A 12,353-nucleotide genomic window follows, 5' to 3' on the forward strand; every position below is an offset into this window, starting at 1 on the left:
CTTGGCAGACTGATGCCATGAGAACCAGTCTTTCCTTAGCCCTCTGCTGGATTTTGCTCACTCTTCTTCTCTCAATTATCTGACACCATCCGTCTCTCCTCTTTCCTTCTTCCCTCCCCCTGTATTGAGCCTAACTCTTTTTTCTTATTTCTCAGAGTCAAGGGCTCCACACTTCTATTGGCCCCCTACCTCCTTTGACCTTTTGTCGTCTCCATCTGTTTCCAGGGGCCATGCCAACCAGGCTCCTTCATCCCTTTCTCTTATGGGGTAACTTCTCTTGGATTTCTGTGTGCCCTGTATTAAATAATCACATGAAAAGTATCTAAGTATGTTGTGAATGGAGAAGACAGTTGGAACATGGGAGACAGAGGTTGAGATTTTCCAGCACTTGTGAACCTTGACATCATACCTCTCAAAGTAGTTGTGAGGATAAATACATGAGGCTGAAATATTATTGAGGAAAAAGACGTTCATAAAAATGTTACACTGTGATGTAGAGGCAGATCATTTGAAAGGTAAGAAGAAGCTTAGCTTGGCTATGTGCACTATCAATGCTGCAAGCCTTTTTCTGTTCTTTACTGATGGAGCTTCAATTTTATTTTCAGACTGTGCTCTGCCAATTTCCTGCTCACACTGACTATCTGCAGGGAACCCAAGCAAATGGCTAGCAGGAAGGTCACTTGCATCCTTTTCTTTGTTTTCATGGAACCATTGCCTAATGTAAATACAGGTAAAACTATGAATTTATTCTCTCACTGTGATTCATTGAACAATGGCAAGCTCTTCTGATGCTGTTGTGTAAGTCACAATTTTAACAACTTACTCAGGGGAAAAAATATTATTTGTATTATTCTTCCTCCCACCAACTACAACTGAATAAACAGAACTGTCCTTTTAAGTAATAGCTGTCTTCTATCAAGCAACCCCCAGTGTTTCTACATATGGTTCTGCTAAACTGGGTATACAAAAACCTGTTGCATGCATGGACATCCATTCATCTTATTTGTTTCCCCATGAGGCAAGCATGAGACAATGTAGAAGTAGGCATGGCTTTTCTTGCTGTTGGTCTCTATTTTGCAAATGGTACTTTAAAAAAGAGCAATTACAAATACATGTTTATTTGGAAGTAAGTACCACTGAGGTCAATGGGGCTTTCTCCCAGGTAAGTGTGCATAGGTGTGTCTTTAACATAGTGGTGCACCAAGTATTATTTTGTCAAATTGAATTTTGTTGAGTAGTGTATTAATGTTATACTCATGTTAGTTTGCACTGCCTGCAGCCAGGAGAATGAAACTGATTGATAATGTTCAAATTTTCCTTAAAAAAAACCAACCAGTTTCTGTAAAGGCTGACCCAAGTGAAAATGTTGCAAGTAAAAGCTTAATGGGTATTAAATAAACCATTTAGCATTGTTAATAGGTGTAAACTAACATGACAATAATGGATTTGCTAATTTATAGTCATAATACCCAACAATGCCCAACTAGGCTCCTTTTGTCTATAACTGGAGTGGCAAAATTCCCTATTTGCTTTGAACAGGGTAATACTAGAGTCTTATGATAATATTTTATTTTCCTTATTTTCCCCAAGTTAAAGTTTGGAAAGATACACATTATTTCAGCCCCCACTATTTTATGTTAGTTTTATTTTAAAAGAAGTAAAATGGGAACAATTGGAGGCCCACCTACCAATTCACCATACGAAAAGTATGACCAAGGCTAGATTTGCTGTGATAAAATATGTCAGGTTACAAGTGAAAACTCTAGGTGAGCTATTTATTAGGACGCAATAGCTCCTTAATCTGTAAAAAAAAACACATACAACTAATAGACATCAGATCATTTCCTTGGATTTAGTACCTCCAGATCTGTAGAAGCCTCTAAGGACATATCATAATAATGGGAGTCATATTTTTTGCTTTAATAACTAAAAAGTGTGCTTTGAAGTAATGTGGTCTCACTGTAATCTACCATCAAGCACCTAAACTAACAGAAAAGGTAGAACCATCACAATGGAGATTGTGGAGACGGAAGTGTCTAATCAGATAAATGAAAATAAAGTTTGGAAAAGGATTGCAGAGGAGTAACAAGAGATATTACTGGTGTGTTTCTTAGTTCATTGTTGTTTTTCTTTCAGTAAAAGTTCTATCAGCTGGGGAGACTTGTTCCCTTCTTTGAAGCTAGCTCTTGTTTCTCTGAAGTCAGATTCCTTATTCCCAGGGCTCCACTCTGCAATGCCAGCACAAACATACATCAGCAGCTGCACAGCACTTTCCAGAGTTAGCAAGAAGCTATCAAGCAATTACTTATTCCACTTTAGATCCATGACCGTGATTTTACACCACAGGTCTGAGAAAATCAAAGACAATGAGTAAACTCAACAGTCGCAGAAAGCAAGGTCATGTGGACAAAGAAATGGACTACACCTGACTGTATTTAATTCAAACGGTAATATTTGATAAGATGCCACACTATAACCCCAGTGATAATGTGTTGAGTAGTTTGGGTAAGGCATTCTCTTAATTTTTCAACCCTGGCTACTGTTGTGGTCTCCAGTTTTTTTTGGGGGGAAGCATCTATAGTGGTGTGGCGGCCTTTGTATGTGCCTACCACATAGATGAGTGATGTAATATGAAAGTAACATGTGCTTACATTGGTATGTACATGCATGCATCCAAGTTTTGTAATCTGTCCATCTATAAAGTGAATTGGTGGGCTTTGGGAAGGGGAAATGCATGCATAGGAATGTGCATACAGTACTGCAATAAATATGTTATATTGTGCATGTAGTGATGATGTCAAGCAAGTGCACAGATCTTAGCCAGAGATCCAGAGAGGAGATATGACAGCCATCTTCAAATATCTAAAGGGCTGTCACATGGAGGATGGAACAAACTTGTATCCACCTGTTCCAGAGGCTAGGACCCAAACCAATGAATTCTAGTTATAAGAAAGGAGATTCCGACTAAACATCAGGAAGAGCTTTCTAACAATAACAGTTGTTCGGTAGTGGAACAGACTCCCATGGGAGGTGGTGAACTCTCCTTCCTTGGAGGTTTTTAAGCAGAGGTTGGATGGCCATCTGTCATGGATGCTTTAGCTGAGATTCCTGCATTGCAGGGGCTTGGACTAGATGGCCCTTGGTGTTACTTCCAACTCTGCAGGTCTATGATTCTATGAACATTACAGTGGTACCTCGGGTTACATACGCTTCAGGTTACAGACTCCGCTAACCCAGAAGTAGTACCTCGGGTTAAGAACTTTGCTTCAGGATGAGAACAGAAATCGTGCTCCAGCGGTGCGGTGGCAGCGGGGGGCCCCATTAGCTAAAGTGGTTTTCAGGTTAAGAACAGTTTCAGGTTAAGAATGGACCTCCGGAACGAATTAAGTACTTAACCCGAGGTACCACTGTATTATTACATCGGAAATTGTGTGAGCTACCCTTAGGTTTCGACAGCAGCACACTCCTCTTATATCAAATGCACATATTATGGATTTCTGCTCATGTTGGAAAAACATTGCAGATTACTAGGGCATTTTCACACATGTCATAAAGAGCACTTTTGAGTCCCTTTCACATTGCTTATTTGTACCATGTGTGAATGTTGTTAATGTGTGAAAGAAAGCAGAAAATAGCCATTTTAAAATCAAATGTACATTCTGGTCACTGTAAGCTTTACATTTGCATTACAGATCAATTGAAACAAAAATCAATTTAAGCCTCATGTGTGAAAACATCCTTAAATAGCAATATGGCATTGTAAATACAAGCTGAATATTCGACAGCGACACATGAACTCAAGAGAAGAGAAAAGGAGCTTTATTAGCTATTCAGTTCTTAATTGTATATGACCCTTGTGACACGGAGAAGTGTGTCATCTGTCATTTTCTGGCTGTGCCACTATGTGGATTTTAGCAGGGAAATGTGACCCCAAGAGTGTCCATAACAGGTTTGAAAGATGTTAATGATGGTTACTGTATGTGGACTGTTAAGCTGGTAATGGTAATATACCAAAAATGGCACAAGGTGGTGTCCAGCATTCTCTGCTCACTAGCACAAAGGCTCTTACAGTAGTGGGTAGGTGAGTTTTAATGTTGCTGAACAGAGGACCAGGTAACAATTGTGCTAGCGGATTTTTGGGGGCAACAGGTTGCCCAATTTTGTTGCACAATAAGGTGCAACCTTAAGTTCAGTTCATAAGAGATTTGGAACAAAAATTGGTCTGGTTCTTTGACATTCTGCTTCCAGCAACTAGTAGCTTCCAGCTTCATTCCCCAGTCACTCTCTTAAGCTGACACTTCTATTTTTTTCAGTTTCTCAACATCTGGTGATTTCTAAAAAATATATATAATAAAAAGTCTTGATGAAAATCCACCAGCATTTTGGTGCACATTTCTCCTAATTTACAGATGGGACTTTCCCCAAATTTTGCCTAATAGACACATTTTTGCAAGCATTTTTAAAAACCAATATATTGAATTTTTGTATGTTATTCTTACTAAACTATATATTTTTGTGTGTGTGCACATCTTCCCCTAATATTTGCATATTTTTTTTACACATCCTTTGGGTAGGAGAAATGAATTGCAAAATTCAAATTCAGTTTGTGTATGTGCGGAAGGCCACATTAGGCAGGTTTGCCTTAAAATATGAATCGAACAAAATTTCTCTCCATCCCTAATATGAATGCAATATGGATTACTTCCCCGAGCTATTTTGATGTCTGAAATCAGACCCAAATTGTTCTCCCTCGCTGTTGAGGACCACCACTTTTCAAAGGACTTGACCCATTCAGACACCATTCTCTGCTTTCCTCTATTCTTTCCTCAGCTCCACCCTGGGCAGAATCACCTGAAGCGTATTGCCTCCTCTGCTTCACGGCAAAGCCAGCTCCGGCAAAAAATGAATCTTCAAAAGAGTAAGAACATCTTTTGCATAATGTACCCCTGTCCACTGGTCCATGAATTCCTTCTGGACTGAGATTTGATTGCCACGCACAACATTGGCATTTAGGTGGCAGCCTAAAAATGTTTTTATTTCACTAGGCTTTTGGTGGTTTGCAGCATCTTGCAAAAAAAAAAAAGGCCTATGGTCAACTGTATCATTGTTGTTGATTCCTTGATGACTCCTAATTACTGTTTTAAATACATTTCTTTTGTTTTAAACATTGTTCTTAGACTGCCTGAGCTCCATTAGGGGGTGATAAGTACAGTAAATAAATAAGTAAATAATGAACAAACTTTAAAAATTCCACAGTAATTGGAGATCCTTGTAGAGCCTGAAGACACATGTGGCAAAGACCATGGAAAGAGCAAAGGTTCCCCCTTTGGAGGAATGTTTTATCCCCAACTTCCTTCCAAACCTGCACACTTGCTAAGTAAAAGGTTGTCAGCTAGCTGAAAATAAAGAACACCTTCCCCTTTATTGTGGGCAGGCAATGTTTTAATTGCATTTGCATTGATGAAAGTGCTGAGAGGATTCCCTGTCACACACACAAACTTAAACAGAATGCTTCATTCCCAGCAATTTGTGGCTTCAGTGTTCCTGTTATCCTCATAGCACACTCTTGTGTACTAAAGCATAGCTGGTCTTGAAACATTTGTGCCATTTTACACCATTAAACCTTCAAAACACACTCATTCGGAGTTGCACAGTGACACCTCATCAAAGAAAAGACTTTTGCAACGCAGTGAATTGTAACTATTCTACTGGATATATTTACATGGAAAAAATAAAATAAAAGCCTATATGGATTTTTAAATGTCCACTTATTCTATTATTGCCATATATCAAGGGCAGGCTCCTACATTTCAGAAAGCACAATGTACAATGTATTCCCCCCCCCCCCTTAGAGATTTATTCTCTGAAAATCAGCCTCATTTATTGCAAATTCTCTCACATGCCTGGCTGGAAAAGCATATCTGCAGTGTGATGCATCTATATGTCTTTCTATACAGTCATTAGGCTGAAAAACATTTTAGAAGGTATGTGAAAATCCTGCATAAATGGTATCTATTTTCTGCCTATCAGATGCTTCTCAGTAAAATTACACTGCAATTCAAAACTCAAATTTATATTAGACATCCAAACTCAACCTGTGAAGCCTTTGCTTCTACTTGTGAGCAATTACTTACCGGTACACCATTATACCAGGCTTCCTCAACCTCGGCCCTCCAGATGTTTTAAGACTACAATTCCCATCATCCCTGACAACTGGTCCTGCTAGCTAGGGATCATGGGAGTTGTAGGCCAAAAACTTCTGGAGGGCCAAGGTTGAGGAAGCCTGCATTATACCAACTCCATCAAAGTGAGCTGATGCTTCACCATGTCTTTTGCCCTTTGCAAAGAGCTGCCCTGTATGACCAGTGAATGACCAAGTTGTATGATGATGTCACTCTGAAGCTCTTTCTTTCATTGACAGCTAGAGCTGCCACATCACAAAAGGCCAAAAATGTAGAGCTGATATTCACACATCCTTTTGTGATGTCTCAGCTGATATCTCAGCCTACAGAAGCTTGTAGCTTCATTAAGTATTGTGTTTGAGGTTCCCTTTACCTTTGAGGTGATAAAGCCTTATCTGTGGTAATTGATCTGTGATGTATCCCAATTTGTATACACTAATTATGTGGGGTATTATACAATATCACTTGTTTAGTGACCATTTGGATCCCTTCCAGTCAGGATTCAGGCCTCATCATGGGACTGAAACTGCCTTGGTCGCACTGATCTCCGGCGGGCTAGGGACAAAGGTGAGAGCTGTTTCCTAGTTCTGCTGGATCTCTCAGCGGTGTTTGATACCATCGACCATAACATCCTTCTGGACCGTCTTGAGGGGCTGTGAACTGGGGGCACTATCATACAGTGGTTCCGCTCCTTCCTCCTGGGTCGTGTTCAGAAAGTGGTGGTGGGGAATGAGTGTTCAGACCTGTGGGCTCTCACTTGTGGGGTGCCTCAGGGTTCTGTCCTCTCCCCCATGCTTTTCAACATCTACATGCAGCCACTGGGAGAGATCATCAGGGGGTTTGGGCTGGGTGTTCATCAGGGGGTTTGGGCTGGGTGTTCATCAGTATGCGGATGATACCCAGCACTACCTCTCTTTTAAATCAGAACCAGTGAAGGCGGTGAAGGTCCTGTGTGAGTGTTTGGAGGCGGTTGGAGGATGGATGGCAGCAAACAGACTGAAGTTACAGGGAACCAGGCAGAGGGCCTGGTTCTCTCCCTGTGGAATGCCCTCCCACCAGATGTCAAAGAGAACAACAACTACCAGATTTTAGAAGACATCTGAAGGTGGCCCTGTTTAGGGAGGCTTTTAATGTTTGATGTAGTACAGTATTTTAATATTTTTTTTGGAAGCCGCCCAGAGTGGCTGGGGAAGCCCAGCCAGATGGGCGGGGTATAAATAATAAATTATTATAATATTATTGTTATATTATTATTCTGATTTGTTTGCCAGGAGGTTATACAACTGCCTTAAGCAGTTTTTACTACCCCACATTTTCTGGTGCCTTTTGCCCATCACTTTCTTTACAGCAAAAAATCCATTGGTGAGCTGTGCAAGAGTTCTAAATCCATTATCTCTGTGCACTTTACATTTGCTGGTTTGACGCTGAATCCCATCTGCAAAATAACAACAGTCTGGAAGCAGCCTGGGTCTTATTTTTTACACATAGTTTGGATAACTTCAGAAGGTTCTAGAAAATTAAGAAACAGGAGCTTGGAACTTTAATAAAATATAAAGCTGGTAAGAACACATGGTAAAAGCGGTCAGTCTGATACAGCCATTGATACATAAAAGGAGTTTTCCTTTCTTTTCCCAGGCAACGAAGAGAGCAACTTGAATGGCGTTTCATGTTCATCATAACAACCACAATAATTAAAAATTGATGCTGCAACACACATTGGAATGTGGAAAACAAACAGGGGCCAGAATCAGCTGACCTAAGGTATGAAATATTCAATTAAAAAACCAAACAAAGGGGGGGGGGAGAAGGGGAAGGGGAAGCACAGTACCTGGTGTGTAAAGAAAGGCTGCCGGAGGCCAAGATCTTGGGATAGCAAAGCCAATAAGATATTAAAACCACCCCATATTACTTTGTTTTCTATCTGCTGAACAAATAAATATTGAAAATATGTTTATCTGTTCTGTTTTAGCAGTGAAAACAGTTTCCAGAATGTATATATTAAGAGAGGATGTATAGTTATTTCACAGAACTCAAGGGCAGGCAAATGTGACTGGTGTGGGGGGAGGGAGGAGGAGAGATGGGGGACAGATACTTGAGCAGAAACAGGCTTTAGTAACAGGGGGTCTTGCCTGGGCCATGGCATACCATGTCCCACATGCTGATTACTTGAACAGACCCACTGCCAAGAAAAATTTTCCTTGGACTGGAGCGTTTTTTAGGATGTGCTTGCCTCGCCTTGCCAACACAGCAGTTTCTTCCTCACACAAACAATTCTGCTTTTGCTAGTTGGGATATAAACAGAAAGGATGCCGGGTTAATTATTTGTATAAAGGCAAAGATAGCTGGAATCTGGAAATTGTATAAGGACCGAGATGGCTCTTCTCTGGTGCATCTGTGCGAGCGATCATGGTTGCATCAGCGATGTCCAAAGCCTACAAGCCACAAAACATTCCCATCTGCCATCTGCCAACAATGAGATTAAAACCAGAACAAGCCAAGCCTTGCACATGTGTATGCAAGCCAAAGAGGAAATCCCAACCTTTGCACCATTTTGAGATCACCAGAAAGTCAGAAAGCCTTTCTTCCAAATAGCTTTAAAGCACCAGACCCTTTACGAATAGCCTTGCACCATCAATCTGTATATAGAATTTCAAGATGTTTAGCTGAAATGACTTTAATTTAAAGAAAGGTGTACTGCCTAAGGTGACCATGATCTCAACCTGCATGCCTGTTTTGTTTGCTTATTTATTTTATACACCACAAATCAAGAAAAACCAATCAGAGTGGTGTATGTAATAAAACCAGTGTGTCATCATGAAATTGGTTTTTTATGTATTTATTTATTTCTGCTTCTTACCTCCCTGCACAACAGGGTCCTAGTGTGGGTTGCAATGCTAACACATTACAATTATAAAACAAGTAAAACAAACAAACAAGAGTTATAGCCATAAAAGAAGTCTAAAAACAATTAAAAACAATTCCATATATAAAATAATACAAACATTTAAAAACAATTTCACTTACAAAGGCAGTTAAAAATAGTTCCAGTTTAAAACTCTTTCTGATTTAAAGCCATGAAAATCAGAGAAACGTAAGAACTGGGTCATAATAATAAATCATCACACTTCCTCTGTTTATATAGCAGCAGTAATGTATTGTCTAGTCAGAAAGAGGAAAGTGGCATACATGTACTCCCTAGTCTAAGGGTGTGCTGCCTCTCCAGGGACCTGTTCTCCAGAGGTTTGGATGAGGGGTTTTGGGACTGGGAAGCAGCCTAAAAAACATGCCAATTGTACCTTTTTTTTTTTTTTAAAGTGCTTATTTGATTTGATTTTTACAGCTTTTTTAAAAATGTAAATTTTCTGTAAGCCACCTTGAACATTACATAATGGAAAGGCAGGACAGAATGTCTGTATTCTTGTCTGCACTCTCCCACTTTAATCTTGTAGAAGGGTTATGATAATTAGTAGCCATAGAAAGAGGAGCAAAATGGTTCAGATTAATTATTGCCAATGCACAAATAATTCCTTTAAGGCAGCCTTTCCCAACCTTGGGACCCCAGGTAATGCTGGACTACGTCTCCCATCAGCCTCGCCCAGCATGGGTCGATTTGTCAAGGATGATGGGAATTGAAGTCTAATGAACTGGGAAATAAAAACAAACATAAGTCATTGCTAAACAAATCTGAGGAGGCAATCCTCCGGGTATAGGGCAGTATATAAATTCAATAAATAATAATAATAGTCCAATGAGTACTGGACAAACTCAGTAGCTACACACAATGTAGAGCAATGGTTGGAAGATGAAAAATGGAATTGTGAGGTGGTGGTGGGAAAACAAGTATTGCGTGGAGGTAGGAGTCCCATATTTCAAAAAGTGAAAATTCAGGCAAGTTGTTGAACTTTTTTTTTTTTTTGCGGCGGCAGCAGGGGGACGGACTTGTTTTTTTCTTCAAAATCTCCAAAGAAAATGAAGTTTTTAACCTATTTTTTAAATGAAAATTGCCAAAAAACAACACTTCCAATATGGGCTGCCAAAGACCCCGGGTTTCCCTGGACATTTCAGATGCTTTTAGGAACGAGGATGCACTGCAATATTTTGTTGCAGTTCTCACTTGCCCTGTTCTCACCATAAAAATCCTGCTAATATAGTGACTTAATAAAAACACATATTTACTGTAGTACAGTTAGGGGAAAAAAATCCATGCCAAATGAAGGTTATTTCAAAAGGCAAAACAAATAAATAAATCAGTTGGTAATGCTGATATTAACAATGCACATGTTATTGAACTTTAATCATCCTGGTTTGGATCCTATAGATGCTTTTGGAATATATCTCATTTTAATAAGCTGAAATATGTACAAATCCTTTGCCTGTGCAAAGGCCCCTCTTGCCTCTCCCCACAGTGTGAAACAATTAAACCAAAAGTCTTTAATTAACTACAATTTCCCATTTTGTTTGAACCAAGGTTTGTTCTTATTAAGACATGATTCTTTGAACCAGGCCTATATATGACGCCTCTAGATTTATGCATTTACCTTCATAGATGTGCTTGCTATAATCTTCAAGTTGTTTGTTTACATGGTCCTGAGGCTGTAATCCAGATTTGTTAGCTCGAATCAACAACTTCATTTGGAGGTGGTTTATATAAGCAGGGGATACACGAATGATTTCGCCCCTGTTCCTACTTGCTTCTGTTCTGGAGTTTGCTTCCTGCGAATTGTGAGTAAGAAGGTAGTGCAGAAGTTATTCTTAGGGAAAACGTTGGATCTGCTGGAAATAAAGAGGGGTTATCAGTAATAGCCTGGAAGCTCTCCCCCGTATACATCCATAGGACACCATCTTGATGCATTGGTCCACTTCCGATGTAATTCTGAACCATGGCTTAGGGCTACATGCGCAAGCCACAACCATGTGCTTCCTCCCACTCTGCTCCAGGGCCAGTCCAGTCATAGGGCAAAATGAAAAAATGGCCTCAAGCAATGGGCAGATGGAGTAGTAAATTTGTGGTCTCTCTGCTGGACCACTCCTCAAGCTCCTGTTGCTGCCCATATGATGCTACGGCAGGGCTCTCCTCCTCCACCCTGCCTCATTCTTAGAGCGGGATGAGGGAGGCCCCAAAATTCTTGTCACTGTGGCAAAGTAGTGGTGGTACAGGCAGTCTCCTGGCCACCTTGCCTAGGAGGTCTCACTCTGATGGAGGACCCGTATGGCCTTTTTTCAGGCTGCGTACACATTTATTCTGGCTCCAGTGCACTCATACCACTGATGCCTGAAGCCATGTACACCTGATGTTAGAAGACCCCCTCCTCCCAAAGTTACATTTTCCAGAACTGTTTACAAATTTGCAGGGAACTTTGGGGACTAGAGGTCTTCCAACAACTCTCAGTACCTTTAACAAACTACAGCTTCCTGAATACTTTGGGCAAAGCCTTGACTGCTTTAAGTGGTATCACAGTGCTTCAAATTTATGGTATGAATGTGGCCATGGATTCTCTTCATGTCTTTTAGGATGAGAACTTATACCAAAGTTCTTAGTTTAAAAAAGGGAGAGAGTGGCAGAACATGTGTTTCCCATGCAGAAGGCCTCAGGTTCAATCCTTGGCATTGCCAGCTATGTTTGGGGCAGATGCGGGGGGGGGGGGGGAACAGGACATATTTTTTCCTTCCCTTCCCTTGGCCTGGCCCTCACATCCTCTCCAGCAGTGATGTGGGGTGGTGGAGGAGGAATTGGTTGGCACAATTCACCTCCCCCCCCCCAATGTCCCATCTAGAAATGTGTTTGGCCATCTCCACAAGGACAGCTGGCTACATGGCTGGTTAGGAAGAATCCCTTTCTGAAACCTCAGATAAATGCTGCCAGTCAGTGCAGATAACACAGTGGTACCTCGGGTTAAGTACTTAATTCGTTCCGGAGGTCCGTTCTTAACCTGAAACTGTTCTTAACCTGAAACTGAAGCACCACTTTAGCTAATGGGGCCTCCCGCTGCTGCCACGCCGCTGGAGCATGATTTCTGTTCTCATCCTGAAGCAAAGTTCTTAACCTGAAGCACTATTTCTGGGTTAGCGGAGTCTGTAACCTGACGCGTATGTAACCCGAGGTACCACTGTACTGAGCTAGATAGATTAGTAGTTTGACTCAATATAAGGCAGTTTTCCACGTTCAATTAA

General features: G+C 40.7%; 1 protein-coding gene across 1 annotated transcript in view; it reads left to right on the forward strand.

Annotated features, from left to right (window-relative positions):
• LOC310688720 (uncharacterized protein) overlaps positions 1-12,353 on the forward strand; it is an 86,267-nt gene that overhangs the window by 51,548 nt on the left and 22,366 nt on the right. Inside the window, exons 3-5 of the mRNA XM_083465565.1 lie at positions 606-730; positions 4,831-4,918; positions 7,818-7,943. Of these exons, the coding sequence (XP_083321691.1) occupies positions 606-730; positions 4,831-4,918; positions 7,818-7,884 (280 nt within the window). The 3' untranslated portion in view covers positions 7,885-7,943. The remainder of the gene's footprint in view (positions 1-605; positions 731-4,830; positions 4,919-7,817; positions 7,944-12,353) is intronic.

This window comes from Podarcis liolepis (genome assembly GCF_965112155.1).
Source record: "Podarcis liolepis genome assembly, chromosome: 11".
In the NCBI taxonomy this organism is placed as follows: Eukaryota; Metazoa; Chordata; class Lepidosauria; order Squamata; family Lacertidae; genus Podarcis; species Podarcis liolepis.